The 16,029-nt window shown below is 39.4% G+C and overlaps 1 protein-coding gene across 1 annotated transcript; it reads right to left on the reverse strand.

Moving 5' to 3' along the window:
- Window positions 1–1,678: 1,678 nt before the first annotated feature.
- LOC121389637 (potassium voltage-gated channel protein Shaw-like) lies at window positions 1,679–15,470 on the reverse strand. The gene is made up of 3 exons (XM_041521282.1): window positions 15,319–15,470; window positions 12,519–12,781; window positions 1,679–2,400 (listed from the first exon to the last, which is right to left on the reverse strand). Exons 1-3 carry the CDS (start codon window positions 15,442–15,444, stop codon window positions 1,692–1,694), a joined length of 1,098 nt encoding a protein of 365 aa, XP_041377216.1. The 5' UTR covers window positions 15,445–15,470; the 3' UTR covers window positions 1,679–1,691.
- Window positions 15,471–16,029: the final 559 nt, after the last annotated feature.

Genomic DNA, 16,029 nt, shown 5'->3' on the forward strand with positions numbered 1-16,029 from the left:
TGTGAAAAACAATCATTGAAATAAGTATCGATCGTAAAACAGGGCACATTTTAAAAACTATACTGGTGCATTGTGTGAGTAATACAATTGTTCTATATTAACTGTATTGGCTTTATCAAGAAGATTCGTAAATTACGATCGTAAAGGCCTGTTTATACACAAAGCGAACGCGAACGTTAACGCGAGAACGACCGCGGCTGTCACTTTGGATTGCTGAAGGCCATTTTTAATAAAAGCGTTTATTCCGTCTTTAGGTTCGTGCGAAAAGTGGCAGAATTTGCCTCTAAAGCGAAAAGTCGCAGATATTGCATCTAGAGCGAAAAGTGGCAAATATTGCATCTAGAGCGAAAAGTCGCAGATATTGCCTCTAGAGCGAAAAGTCGCGAATATTGCATCTAGAGCGAAAAGTAGCAGATATTGCCTCTAGAGCGAAAAGTCGCAGTGGTCGCATTCGCGTTCACTTTCTGTATAAACAGATCTTAAACAAGATTATACCAGTGGTGGACGTGGGTTTAAGAAGGCTTGGAGAGAGAGGGGGGGGGGGGGGGCAAAAAAGGAGGGTGGTAAGTAGTGGCGTACCTTGGCTTGTTGGCAAGGGGAATAAATGAATGTTTAACGACATTCCAGCACGAAAATAATATTTCATAAATACATTCGAGGGGTTGTTTATAATAAAATACTAGAAATTTATGTCACTGCTTTTAAGCTGCATTATAGTTTTGCCTAACAGGGAAGCACATTCCACTACCTCTCATATAAGAGAGGTATCGATTCCATTTTGCTATGAAAAAAGTCTACAAAACACAAGTCTCCTTTGTACATAACTGTTATTTTTATAATGATTTTGTAAATTTTTCTACATTAAAATATGCATTTTACAAAGTGGATTGCAGTTATCTGTTTATAAACTTCCTAACAGCTATAATGCCAAGATATACTCTAGTATGAGAGCTTAAATATATTCTATTACAGGGGTCTTGACTTTGTTTATTTTACTAAGTCGAACATAGAAACATTAGGCTTTGTACATGTAGCAATTCACCCCCTCCACACCCTTAAAAAAGTTTAATTGTCTATCTTTGATGAAAAGAATATCCCCTGTGACATCCTTCTGCTAACAAAACGTTCGGCACCTAGATTTTGAAATTTTACCACCATTTATTTCGAGGGGACCGGAAAAGGAAGCAACTCATCAAACTCGGCATACAGGCAACATGGTGTAGCATTCAGTTCCATCTAGGTAAAGGAATCACTCGTGTTTTTACACCATACAAGTAATTGCAAAACCTAACGGTAAAATTCGTTCTAGCTCCAAAACATAAAGAAACTAAATTCGTCACCTATACACTGCTAATTGGCTGCGATTCCAACATGCTGTTTTGCTACTTAAAATATTTGGTCGAAGTTAAAACTGCATTTTCCTCTTGTCGGTCGTATAGACAAATAGTCTGTTTGATTGTCTCCCAGTGATTATTGATAAAATTTGTGAAAAATCAACATTCAGTTACTATGGTGATTGAGGTATCACTGTTACGTTTTAGGGTATTTCCATTTGTGAAAAATCAACATTTAGTTACTATGGCATCACTGTTACGTTTTGGGGTATATCCATATGTGAAAAATTAACATTCAGTTACTATGGTGATTGAGGTATCACTGTTTCATTTTGTGGTATTTCCATTTGTGAAAAATCAACATTCTGTTACTATGGTGATTGGGGTATCACTGCCTCGTTCTGGGGTACATTGATGAACTTTGCTCCTGGTCATACTACCTGTACGTCTTTTTGACTGTTTGGCGTTCACTTTACTCGCCGGGTCGGGCTGAAGGTCAGCGTACACGTAATAGGTGAGAAAGTTATTTACAAACAGGGGAACGGTGATGGCTATGACCATGATCCCCATTGCCGCGCACAGCACTCCTACCAGTTTGCCGACCGCTGTCGAGGGAACTATATCTCCGTATCCCACGGTCGTCATGGTGATCACGGCCCACCAGCAGGCCCTCAGGATGTTCTTCATGTTGCTCTGGTCGGCGTAGTAGGCGACGGTGCCGAAGATGACCGTGTTGATGGTCAGTAGCAGCGCCATGAAGACGAGTTCGTTGACTGATATCCGCACGGCGTAGCTGAGCACGCGGGCCCCGGTGATGTGGCTCGTCAGACGGTAGAGTCGCAGCACGCGTAGGATCTGGAAACAGCTCAACACGTCCACGTACGTCGTCTCGAACAGCTCCGTCGACACGATCACGTTGGCGACCAACTCCACGATGGCGACGATCACAGCGAGGGCATCGACGATGTTGAGAAATGATTTGAAGAATGCGTGGATGGACGGACAGACAATGAGACGGACACAGAGCTCTGTCGTGAAGAAGGCGGTGCAGAAGTAGCCCGTGTACCTGGTGGAAGGAAACGAATATTTGGTTAAAGGCATTCGCTCACTGATTCAGTGGACCTTATTTCTCGAAATATGGAAATTGCATTCATTCCGAATACTAAACCTCGTTACTGTATAATCCAAAACATTTGAAATGAACCACGATCGAGGGAATCCCATGATAACCAGAGAACACGCTTCATTTTTAAATCTTGGAACTCTTCTCTCAGAAGTTATTTTTCCCTGAATTATGGACCGTCCACATAATTCATTTATTTTTATAAAATATCGATAATAACTGGAATATGGTTATTACGTGCATGGTTAAATAAAGTACTTTTAGGGGCAAATTAAATGTATATATTTTCAGATAATACTTTGGTGGGTCATTAATTAGGTCAACTATCTGACTGAATGTCTTTATTGTCGCCTGAGCATTTTTTCAAACTATTTTGGTGCTTAACATATGGCTACCTCGATATTTGGCAAAGAGAAAGATATTGTAGTCTTGTTGTATAAATACAAAATGAACATATTGTGGGGAAAAAAAGTAAAGGAAAATTAATTCTATATTTTTCTGAATCGGTACACCCCATAGTGTTCCAGAAACAAATTCCAATGTCTGGGGCTTGAGGAATTTGTTTTACAGCTTGGGGAATGTTTTTCACGGCACTTTGAAATTAAGGCTTCAAAACCAATCTTAGATTCACCGAGATACGTAGTAGGGATAACTAACTTACAGTTTCAGTCACTTGTTATCTTTTAATGTCAATGAACATTGGCAAGAAGTTACAAAAATAATTACGCTTTGGAGGGACTTGATATGATGATGTTATCATGATCAAATCCAAGATGGCTACCATTTTGGCAGGAAAAACTAAAATATTGTTTGGTGGTCAGTTCAAGTCATTCTAATTAATCAAAAGTAACTGAAACTAATTGTAATGCAGTTTTATTTATCTCTATTAAAGATACTAATGATTTGGTCTGAATTTGTTAGGTAATTAGATCTGTGGTGACATGGGTTCGAATCCTGAAAACGACAATAAACGTTCATAATAATTGTATTCAACCTTTTCATTCACTAAAGGACTAACACATTTTATTTTATAATAATGAAAACTGGTAGAATGTTACATAAATGATTACCCTTTACTGGAGTCTATGGTTAAACTTGGTATGATTACACAATCATGAAGATGGCGGCCATTCTAGCGAGGAAAACGACAATATCGTTTTCTAAAGTAGCCTCGGAAATGGATTAAAAATCGTTTTCGTTGATTATTTCTTTCATATTAAACTGACAAGTAAATATTTTGTAAATATCTATTTAATGATACTCTACGTAATTTAGCATTTACTTATTTGGGCTTTCATTAATGTAAACGATTTTGTTTACTCTTGAAATTAAAAGAAAGATATCACTAAACAGGTAAATTGGAACAGACTATAACACTTTTAATGGACATGTGTCAGTTTCATTTACCCTTAAAATAACTTTTAATTTAAAACTGCAAGTTGACAGAGTATTTTGATTTGCAGCATAAATTATTAATTATGACCAGATATTTAGTGAATATAAATTCAATATAAGTACTTTAGAAATTCACACAATCTTGCAATTATTTCAAGGTGCTATATCAAAGTTATTCTCTCTGCAAACTAAGTTCCAAAACATATATAGCTGCCCCCTTTCCATTCAGCGGACCGATCAAAAATGCGACAAATTTCCTTCATTCAAATTGCGCACCTTTTCCCTTTACCATATGTCTGACGCCATATAACCGTAAATAAAATGTGTTGAGTGCGCCATTAAATAAAACATTTCCTTCCTTCCTTCTTTTCCTCTTTGGCATTAATCCTACAGGACATTCTACATTCCATAACACCCATTTCAACACTCCGCCTGCTACCGACCCCGGTCAGGCTGCTTGTGCTCTCTTGCACCTGCCAGTACAGGCGGTCCCTTCTGCCACACATCCCAACCCTTTCCTGTCTTGGACGGAGAAGCCGGCAGACGCCGGCACCTGTGCCCTTAACAGGCATACGGTAAAACAGCTTGCTCTGAATGTGCGCGTTAATCTCTATACCATACCATGCCATGCCATGCCATATTTATATGTGAGCATCTGTTTGTGATAAAGATTCTCCAATAAAAATGTATTTTCTACTAGTAAATAAAATTATTTCGTTGTAATCATTTATGGGAATATAGTTGAAGGTGTAGTCTTTAAATTTTAAAACAAAATTTAATTTTAAAAATTATTTGCAATAGCTGTCATTATGCAACTTTGAGATATAGCACCTTTAATACCCGTATAATAGATCACACACTCAGAATAGTCATTGACAGTTTTGCTCAAAAGTTACTTACAAATGTCTACAAATATTTGGAGAGGGATAGGAGTAAACCGTCATCAGAGACGGACCCTCACATATTGCAAAAGCAATGAAACACATGTCGATTAAAATTTGTTATAGTCTGTTTCAATAAAGTGAACAAATCACCTGCTTACTGACATTTTTCTTTTAATTTCAAAGTAGTATCAGGGCCTGTATGGCGCCATGACCTACTTTCCGTGACCTTGACCTTGATGACGTCACGGCCCCGTGACCTCGTCCTACTGGCCCTGACCTACTTAGACTGACCTTGATGACGTCACGGACTACTGTGCCGTGTGCAACGTCCTACTGGCCCGGCCCCGACCTACTTAGACTAACCTTGACCTACTTAGACTGGCCTACTGTGCCGCGTGCAACGTCCTACTGACCCGCCCTGACCTACTTAGACCGGCCCCTGACCTACTTAGACCGGCCCCTGACCTACTTGGACTAACACGAAAGAGTATAAAAAGGCTAGATACGGTTTCATTGTCATTCGCTCGCCGAAAACGATCACATCTACTACGTCATTGTTAGGAGATTCGTTTGAGATATTTCGTCATTGTTAGAAGAAAGAAGATTCATTTGGATAATTTTGAGAGATTTTGTCACTGTTAGAAATCGACTGGATCAAGACTTGAAAATAGTAAGTTAATTTTCTTATACTGATTTAGTTTGAAGATCTATGTGTTTGCAGTGGTGGACAAATATAACGTTTTAACAAATGGTACTTTTTGAAAATCGTTCTTTCTTCAAGCACGGTGAAATAAATAACATTTTTACATTGAAAGTTTCCTGCCTTCTGAAAACGGAAGCAGTTGTTCTTGTATGCAACGTCATTCAAAGACTGACGTCATTCAAACATTATAAACGTGTTATACTCTCACCCCTGTTGAGTCGTTGTCTCTATTAAGTCGTGTCATTTAGGATTTCACCTCTTTTTAAAGTAATACACCACCTACCGTTTGTTTACGTTCTAAGTCTGTAAGATGTGTAGACAGTCAAATAGCTAAGAAATGTTATGTATATCCAATTATTTGTTACATTTTACCTTAAAAATTAGTTTTTCTACACAGGAACCAAAATAGATCAAAAACACATGACCCGTATGACAATTAAAACATTTGTAGTTTTCGTAATTTATGGCGATCATGCCCAAAATATCTATCGAAGTGTCGTCTGCATGTTTATTTTTACGCATTAGCGAGTGACGTCAGCAAAAATGTAAGGTCACACGTCAATCGTTTTTTCATGCAAGCAAATAAGGGCGCTAAAATTTGAAAACGTAAACTAAGATGTAGATCAATACAATTAGAAATAATCAAACCTATTTAAAAAAAAACAAAAAAGAATTTTGTCCCACCTTATCTTGCAAGCAATATTTTTTAAACACCATGTAGCAATCTGCTGACCGCTAAATCAATCATGTTTTTTCATAAAAACAGTTTTTTTTTTATTGATTTCTTTAAGATATAAATTCAACCAAGCAAATTGCAGCTATATACTTTGTTTTTATAACGTTTTACGCTTCTATTCTTGAACATAGTAAATAACACGAATCGTGTTTTTTTCGTTTAGTGGGCGGGGGTAGACCGATTGTAAGCACGTGTGTACTTTTGATTACATCAAATATGTATATTTTTCTGCATTGTTGGTTCAAGTAACAATTAAATTTTGTATTTGATTAATAATTATAATAAATTTACAAAGCAGTTTAAAAATATATTAATACAATTATTAAGTACCTTGACTTACCAGGGTCCCATGCTAAAATGGTATTCGATACTGATAAGACAACACCGTTTACGTGTCAGTTGAATACTTCAACAAAATAATTTAAAGTTAACATATAAACATGGGATAATGATCGAACACAAAATGATAGTGAGCGCAATGACTGTCAACGTCATTCAGTACTTCGACAGCACCCCTCTGGTTGCACACCCCAGGGATCCGTCTCTGACTGCTATCAGTGCTAAGCGTGTCACATGTTATACTTTGTAACAGTTCATTGAAACAATCCCCTTTCATTGTGTTCGTATACAAAAAAATGTTTTACATTCAGTAGATTGTGATATTGAAATAAAAGAATGACGAGCAATATTAATAATTTAAAATATCAATTTAAAATATATACTCAATGGTGGTGGTGGTGGTGGTGGCTGCTGCTGCGGTGGTGGTGGTGGTGGTGGTGGTGATGGTGGTGGTGGCTGCTGCTGTGGTGGTGGTGGTGGTGGTGGTGGTGGCTGCTGCTGTGGTGGTGGTGGTGGTGGTGGCTGCTGCTGTGGTGGTGGTGGTGGTGGTGGTGGTGGTGGCTGCTGCTGCTGTGGTGGTGGTGGTGGTGGCTGCTACCACCCACTTTTTTCCGAGATGTAGTCTGTCATATAGATTGACTCTAAAAGACCAGTGTGTGTTGTCGGGAAAGTAAGACGTACTGTCTGTACTTCGAATGGTAATGTACTTATCCATGGTGCTTATTCGTTTTGATCTTGGGATTTGGCAGCAAATAACCCAAGCTACTGCTGAGTAGTGCTGTCCACAAGTTAGAATTACCTTGATGAAGAGATAAGTTGATGATACACGTAATCACCACCACGTATATGATGATGATTTGAGAGAAAAATACCGTTTCCGATTTGGCCACACGTTTACCAAAAAATGTCCAGGTATCACCCGAATGACTTCTTGACAGAGGTTGTGTCTCTACAATTTCTTCCATGATAATGAAAAGTCAAACATGTGCTGAGGTCTTTTATACTGTCTGATATCGAACAACGTCTGCTTCTGGAATCCACGAATTGTACTTCTTAGGCCAGTGAAGCCATTTCACCAACACTTCTTTCTGTTTGTTCCGTATTCTCCTTTTCACAATGTCTTGGATACGGTACAGTTGATCAGGATTCTCATTTACCTTCTGAAGTTCAGCTGCATAGAATGTCCCTTCGATGGCATCACCACCCCAGTCCTTTAATTTGTACAAGTCTTTACCTTGAGACCAGTACCTTTTCTCAATGGTAAATATTTCGCCAGACCATTTCTCTTGGTATTCCCGATCAAAGGTGCCCCGAAGATGACTGACTCGTACTTTATCACCTATGTTAAATGTAAACTTCTTTTTGTGGATTGCCTTTTTAGGTTTGATCAGGTACTGAGACAGACGGACCTCTCCTTCGTTCGTTTGGTTGACACTGACTGGTGTTTGACCTAACATTCGATGCTTGGTGTGGTTATAGCTATAGACGACTTTCTCTAGAACATCCATGTACTTGTAAGTAAAGTTTTTTTAACATGTAGCGATAGAGACGCATTTTGATGGTCTTAATGACCCGTTCGGCATAACTTGCTTTGGTTTCATTTAGAGCAAACAGCTGCGTTATGCCATGCGACTTCAACAATGCTTTGACCTTATGGTTCTTGTATTCTGACCCTGAATCGGACTGAAACAATTTGGGTTTTCTGGACTCTAATTTCCAGAATTCTGTCAAAGTCTCTACCACGTCGTTCCCCGTTTTCGACTTGAGTGGTAGCACCCACAAGTACCCGGAGAACAGGTCAATGATCACCATGAGGTATCTCACCCCTTCATTGTATTTAGCCAAACTGACCATATCCATTAGATCGGATTGCCAGTGACTGTCTAACCCTTCCACAACATAGGTATTACGTGGAAACTTTCGCCTCACTTGATGTGTCATGGTATAGGTCTCTTGACCTTTCAACCATGATTTAATACGTGTCAGAGGAATTTTAAATTTACCCTCTGCTTTAACAGCTTGATACAGTTTACTAGGACCTGCATAACTCCCAGGATGTTTTACATCGTAGTAAATAGACTCTAGGTACCTTTCCCACCGAGACATGGTTCTCAACTAACATACATGTCACAAAGTCATGCTATTTATAAGTAACGGAAGGATACAACGCAAAATTTTATTACTAAACAACAAAAATGTAGTACATAAAATATATGACAAAACATAGTGACAAAAACACGTGTCTCACGCGTGTTTAAAACTGATAATGTCTGAACACATTGTTCACATGGGAGCATCTCGGGGACAGTCTGTAATGTTCCATCACTGGGTCGTCCATTCTCTGCCATCGGTAGGCACGTAGTCCGCAACAGTAACAGACGACGGCATCGTGATCTCCCGTGTAGAAGAAACCGGCCTTGGCGAGCTCCCTCGGTTTCTGGCGTAACTGTATGGGCCACCATCCAAATGTCTGCATCCGGGTATAGAAATGTCTCATTTCGGGATGATGACAGAACAGGTAACGTCTCGAACAGCAGTCTTCTTCATCCCAGGCAGCGTCTGTGTCACGGGCGGCATCCGACTGATCTGTGGCTTCTTTGATTTCACCATCTTCATCCATATTGTCACAGGCAGCATCCGTTTGATCCATGAACTGTTCTTCAGGTTTGGTAGTCACTCTTTTGACTGTATGTCTTTCTGAACATTTGCAGACCAAGACGTCGTCCTCGTCGCTGCTGCTGCTACTAAGACTGCTCGAATATCCCGATGCCATCTTCTTCGTTCCAGATAGAGTGCAACAAGCCACAAGAATGTCAGAATCATAAAACACGTCTGTTCTCTAGTAAAACGAACGTATATCTGGTCGTTTTCGGCGAGCGAATGACAATGAAACCGTATCTAGCCTTTTTATACTCTTTCGTGCCACTCTAAGTAGGTCAGGGGCCAGTCTAAGTAGGTCAGGGGCCGGTCTAAGTAGGTCAGGGCCGGGTCAGTAGGACGTTGCACGCGGCACAGTAGGCCAGTCTAAGTAAGTCAAGGTCAGTCTAAGTAGGTCGGGGCCGGGCCAGTAGGACGTTGCACACGGCACAGTAGTCCGTGACGTCATCAAGGTCAAGGCCAGTCTAAGTAGGTCAGGGCCAGTAGGACGAGGTCACGGTCGTGACGTCATCAAGGTCAAGGTCACTGAAAGTAGGTCATGGCGCCATACAGGCCCTGATACTACTTTTCAAGAGTAAACACCATCTTTTACATGAATGAGAACCCAAACTAGTAAATGCTAAATTAGGTAGAGTATCAGTAAATAGATATTTACAAAATATTTACTTGTCAGTTTAATATGAAAGAAATAATCAACGAAAATCATTTTTATTTTGTTTCCGACACTACTTTAGTTATTTTAACTTGTCAAAAACATTTAAAGAGGACAGTTTGTTTTGATATTAAGTTATTTTCAATCTTTTCATGCACCCAGTTATTCAGCAATGGTTGCAACAGTTTTAATATATCACTCAGTAGCAATTTCCAGAACTGACGCTTCTGCAGATTTAATTCTTTGCATTAATAAGTCAACAGGTTTGTTCGGGATTTGAGTTTTTCAGTGCATCTAGTGGATTTCAAACTCTCTAGTGTTTTGTCCATGTCTGCCATTATAGATTCAAGTTCAAATCAACCACGTTGCAAACCTCGTGAACATGGACCAACCATTTCATTGTCCAAGTTCATCCACCGCATAGTCTGTGTAACTTATATACTGTTAGAGGCATCATTTGCCATTCCAAGATGTTTGACTACACAATCAATGTCTGGTACTTGTGAAAGCGAATTATCGTTGACGTCATTCCACTGAATTGAATAAAGCTATAGAAAGTATTTTGATAGTGTCTTGCGTATTAAATGAATAAAATATGTCAGTTGTTGTTTCTTGAATTGATCTATAGCTTCCATCAGCTTACTATTGGTACATCCAAATGTAGACAATGTCATGTTAAATATATGTATAGAAAGCGTGTTTTCTAAGTTTTAATACCGGGTTAACCTTTGATGAACATCTTTTATAAAATAAATTCAATAGGAGCCCACTAGTTTTTTTTCTTCCGTTGTTCATAATATTATTGACACATATGTTAGTTTTATCATATTTACAGTTATTCAGAAACAATACCAAAATGTGCATGTCAGTTATAGCTAATTAACAGTTTGCAGACTGCCGACATAATCTAGTGCACCTTATCAGCATCTCTTTGTGTTTCAAATGATGAATGACCACAACAATGAAAGTAACTTTAATTGTGAAGTTAGCAAAGAATGCTTTCTGGTCCTTGTTCAGGTAGCTAGACAAGTTCACTTCTTTGATGATCACTACAAACTGATCTGATTGCATCACTCATATTTGTGATCCTTAGTTGATAACTGAGGATTTCCATGAAATATGAAAATACACTGGCCAAAGTACTGTATAAAGTTAAATAAATACTGCTTGAAGATGTCCCATTAAGTGTTGCATTCCTACCTTATGTACTACAGAAGCACATTGCCGTCTACAATGCGCATTTGATCTCCAAGTAGACTAGCATATGCCAGGAGTAATATAAAAGCTACGACATTAAGGGATCTGATCAAATGTTTTTACAAAGATAATCCATTGGCACCCACATTAAAATCAAATTATTATACAACTTCTCCCTCCCCTTCTCCAAGTTGTAATCATTATCTGATGCTTAAGTAATTATCTCCTGAAATTCATACCAAATTATTAGTACCTGTAATGAAGATGAAATAAAAGTTAATTTCAAGCAGTTTCAAATGTTCTGATGAATTCGAAAGGTAATCACTTATGTAACATTCTATCAATTTTCATTATTATAAAATTAAATTTGTTAATCCTTTATGATTGCTGAATGAATGGGTTGAATACAGTTATCATGAATGTTTATTGTCATCTTCAGGATTCTAACCCATGTCACCACAGATCCTTCCATTGACAACAGTAAAGCGTAATGATTTTTGTAACTTCTTGCTAATTTTCATTGACATAAAAAGACTACAAGTGACCAAAACCTTAAATTTGTCATCCCTACCCCATATATAGGTGAATCGAAGATAGCTTTTGAAGCCCTAATTTCAAAGAGCTGTAAAAATAATTCCCCTTATTACCGACATGGGCATACAGGAAGTGGGGGAAGAAAAATGATCTTTCCCTAGGGAAATATTTTTTCTTCTCCCCTAGATACGTTTTGACGTCATAATCAGTGCTTCGCTATAGACTTTGATGTCTTAGTTTCCATGGTAGCAGTCATGTCAACAACTAACTTACGTCACCAGCGATACGTACGTCACAGTTATGACGCAACTATGTCTCTTGTTCTCAACTTGTAAACTTATTTTCAATAAAAGTATCGTTTGAAAATCTTCATAAAATGAAAAAGATTGATAATGGGTACTAAATGGAATACCCAACCCGCCACTCGGCAATATTGTTTATCTTGCTCTCGTGCAAGATAATTGTTATTGCCTCGTAACTAGATTATTCTCTAAGGTCTCACTACACAGATGTCATCTGTCATTGAAACCCATGTTAAACTGCCCAACTTCAAATGAAGATTGCCAACAGAACGGGTTCTCGTTGGCACTAACAACATACACCATTGCGAACATACATTATGTAAGCATTCATTTTCACTCCAAAATTGAGAACATTTTCGTCTCAGTTCTTTGCTATATGACCGCATCTGGCTGTCACACTGGTCCTAACAGGTAATTAACCGATTCACTCCGGATGTCTCTTGCGCTATACACCCATGTTCCAAAAGGTCAATGCATCATATTACAAAATAACATGGGCAAAATACAGCCAGAAGGCTTACCATTAAACATACATATTGTTTTAATTCTTCCTCAATTCCTAGAAGTGAATATGTGAACCACAACATATGTCACAATAGTGTACCGTGATGAATGAACTCTCACCCGGAAGTGATCTGTGTAGTGAGACCTAATTCTGTACCTGATGGAGTAGTGCGTGGCTGACAGCCTCTTCAGCGTTTCTAGCTCCTCCTCGCCGAGGGTGAAGTTGTTGTCGGTCGAGTTGTCCCGGTCCGCGCCGATCTTGAGGTATTTCTCCACTTCATCGCTGTGCAGGTCCCAGTCGTCTGCCCAGTACTGGCGCCACTCGTCCCGTGTCAGCGCGTGTTTAAACAGCGGGTGTGTTGCCACAATGACCAGGAACGTGGACGTGACCACTAGCAGTGAGGCGATCACGAAATAAACCTGCAAATAAGCAGACGATTTGTAAAAGTTAAAGATTGCTATTCAAATTTTAGTTGTTAAATATTAGCTGCTAATCAAGTTTCAGTTGGTCAGCATATGTGGCTAGTAGAAGATAAGGGTTGTTTTGTTTAACGACACCACTACAACACATTGATTTAAAGTTACATTCTCTGGTCACCATATTATAACATCATGTACACATGTGAAATACAAGCTCAAATGCACTTTTTAAAAAGTCGTGTGTGTTCGCTATGAACGGATATCGTCAAACGTATACGCTTGATTCGTCGCCTGTGCAGCCATACTTCGGCAAAGCACAATCGACAGCTGTTGTCAGTTTCAGTTAACACGTGCGTTTGCCGATTTAAAATTGTAGGGTTCGTCTCAAAAAATTAAAAGAGAAATTTTGCGCTGTACGAAGAACGTTCGGTTGAGGATACGGTACTAGAGTCTTTAGTTAAAACCGGTTTGATCTTGACAACGTATTATCGACAGTCGTACCTTCCTATTTCAGAATTGATATTTTATAAAGTGTTAGTAGAACTTTCAAAATTTAGTTTGTATACTAGTAACACATTGATCATGTATATATTTTAAAAATAAAATATACTAAAGTAGACAATGAACGTTTTCACTTCTTAATTTTACGTAAAGTTGGGGGGGGGGGGGGGGGGGGGGGTGTGTTTAACGACATCAAAGTTAGAGCATATTTATTTAATAATCATCCGACCCCATACAACCGTAAATAAAATGTTTTGAGTGCGTCGTTAAATAAAACATATCCTATCCTTCCTTCCATCTGCTGTTGAATGTCTAACATTTGATAATTTTGACATAATCTTAGAGAGGAATCGGGTGCATTTGCAGGGGGAGGGTATTGGAGGTCGAAACCCTTACTTGCCCAAGTTTAAAAAAAAATTGAAATGTATTTTTTGGGGGAGCATGGCCCCATATAAACTTCGCTGAACACAGTCTATAACCCCAACCCCGCTGAAATCCCTGCACACGCGCCTTGGAAACCCGCTACATTTTTTTGTTAGCAAGGGATCGTTTATATGTACCATCCCACAGACAGGATATCACATACCATGGTCTTTCTGTACACCCGCCAATGGGGATCGATCCTAGACTGATCGCGCATTTCCAAAAAACACCTTTTTAGGTCTAAGTAATGAATAAAAATAACATATAGTCTTGAAAATGTTACGTAAATCGAACACAGTACCCTCTTCCTCTACTCCTAGAGCGTTACGTAATTAGTAACACCCCCTTACATGTAACGCGTATGCCAACAGCTGGCCACTGTCAAAATTTCAAGGCAAATCCCCCACTCACCGACCCCTGGAAAGGCGTTGTACCATACCTCTATGGATATAAATATGTTTTGGAGATATGAGACGACCCCTCAATCAAGACAGTTAAATTTGTTCAAAAATTGCGAAATCTCACGTGATCTCTTGTTGGGGAATTCTATACTTGTGATAAGCCAATGAAAACCGAGATCGATAGGAGCCCGTCAAAAGTGGCCCACTTTCAAAATACTGGCTTTGTTTTTGACCTGGATAAGCCAGCGTAGTGAAACAAATGCGGAGTGCGGCTTCATATATGCACCAAACATAATTGGATTTTCTGTTCTATATGCTTAAATAATAAAAATATTCCAGGGAATGTAGTTTTAATAATCATTGGCTATTGGATGTCAAACATTTGATAATTTTTACATATATATAGTATTAGGAAACTCGCTACCTTCTATTTCCATTAATATCAAGCGATTTGTTATATGCACCATCCCACAGGCAGGATAGCACATAACACGGCCTTTAATATACCAGTCGTGGTGCACTGGCTGGAACGAGAAATATCCCATGGGCCCACCGACGGAGATCGATCCTAGTCGGTGATCGATCCTAGACCGACCGTGCATCAGGCGAGCGCTTTACTACTGTGCTACGTCACGTCCACCCCCCCCCCCCCCCCCCCCCCCCCCCAGATCCATCAAGTGGTTCAGGGGCGTAGAGTGGTCTGAACCTGAGGGTGGGGGTCGAATATGAACCTAGTGGACTGTTTTGTTTACATTTGCTCTGGACACCTATATAACAAGCATAATATTGCAATGTGAAAAACAAATGTTTTAGCCTCAGCAAGAGGGGTTTTGTTCGAACTCCCGATCACACCCCCCCCCCCCCCCCAGTTTACGCTCCTGTAGCTGTTCCACTATATACGAGTAAGCATGCGGATAGTCTTGTATTTGTGTGCAAAAATAAAGTAAATTTTTGTTAAATACCTTACAATCTTATGGCTTATCTTATGGATTATTTTGTGAATGTTGTAGACCCATTCCAGTTAGCCAGTGCGCCACGACTGATATATCAGAGGCCGTTGTATGTGCTGTCATTTCTGTGGGATGGTGCATATAAATGATCACTTGCTACTAATGGAAAACGTATAGTAGGTTTCCTCTCTAAGACTAAAAATCTAAATTATCTAATGTTAAACAAAATGAACTGTAACTGTTTGTGAATGTTAGGACGAACCTTTGCGGCTACACTGGAAAAAGGCCAATCAGTGATCCGCCACACTCTGTATTTGAAATCGGACCACGGGCCAGTTCCTTCCTTGATAGTTTTCTTTGGCGCTGTAAACTGTTCGAACATGACCATCTTCTCCTGATCCAGACCGAACCTGATGAACGTTCTTTTGCAGCAAGACTGGAGAAGATGGGGCGAAAAACCCCAGAACTCCAGCTCGTTTTTGAAGGTCGCTGGACAGACGTTATTAGGCATGTGTAGCTCGTCCGTCTGGTAGAAGGTCAAAATTGCTTCGAAGATTGCCGCCGGTCGTTCAAAGAATATGTCATCGGAAGTGGAGGCTGACTGCGCTATTTTGGACAGAGTGGAGTCAGGGTGTTTTTTCAGCACCGATTTGCTCACTTCGAAGCAACGCCCGCTGACATTGACCTTTATTCTTTCAGCCATAGATCGTGCTGGTTGAGTAACCTGGAGGATAAAAGCTAAATATGCAATAAGGTCTATCGGAAACTTTTCGAGCAAATGCGTTTTTAAGATCTGAAGTAGAAAACAAAAAGCTTTATAACTTGAAGCAGATTATATTTATCGGGGTTGAAAATTTGCAGTCGCCCGGTCTATTACAAAGGTAGTCCGTTGGGCGACCATCAAATTAAAGGGACATTCCTGAGTTTTCTGCATTGTAAGAATGAGTGAATGAATGAATTAATGAATGTTTAA

This window comes from Gigantopelta aegis, chromosome 15 (genome assembly GCF_016097555.1).
Source record: "Gigantopelta aegis isolate Gae_Host chromosome 15, Gae_host_genome, whole genome shotgun sequence".
NCBI lineage: Eukaryota > Metazoa > Mollusca > Gastropoda > Neomphalida > Peltospiridae > Gigantopelta > Gigantopelta aegis.

Bases quoted from the DNA above. Each gene is read 5' to 3' on its own strand.
- LOC121389637 (XM_041521282.1), bottom strand. From the start codon at position 15,444: ATGGTCATGTTCGAACAGTTTACAGCGCCAAAGAAAACTATCAAGGAA. The intron at 12,782-15,318 runs GTTCGTCCTAAC...GCTTATTTGCAG, and splicing joins TTTCCAGTGTAGCCGCAAAG to GTTTATTTCGTGATCGCCTC. The intron at 2,401-12,518 runs GTACAGAATTAG...TCCTTCCACCAG, and splicing joins GCCACGCACTACTCCATCAG to GTACACGGGCTACTTCTGCA.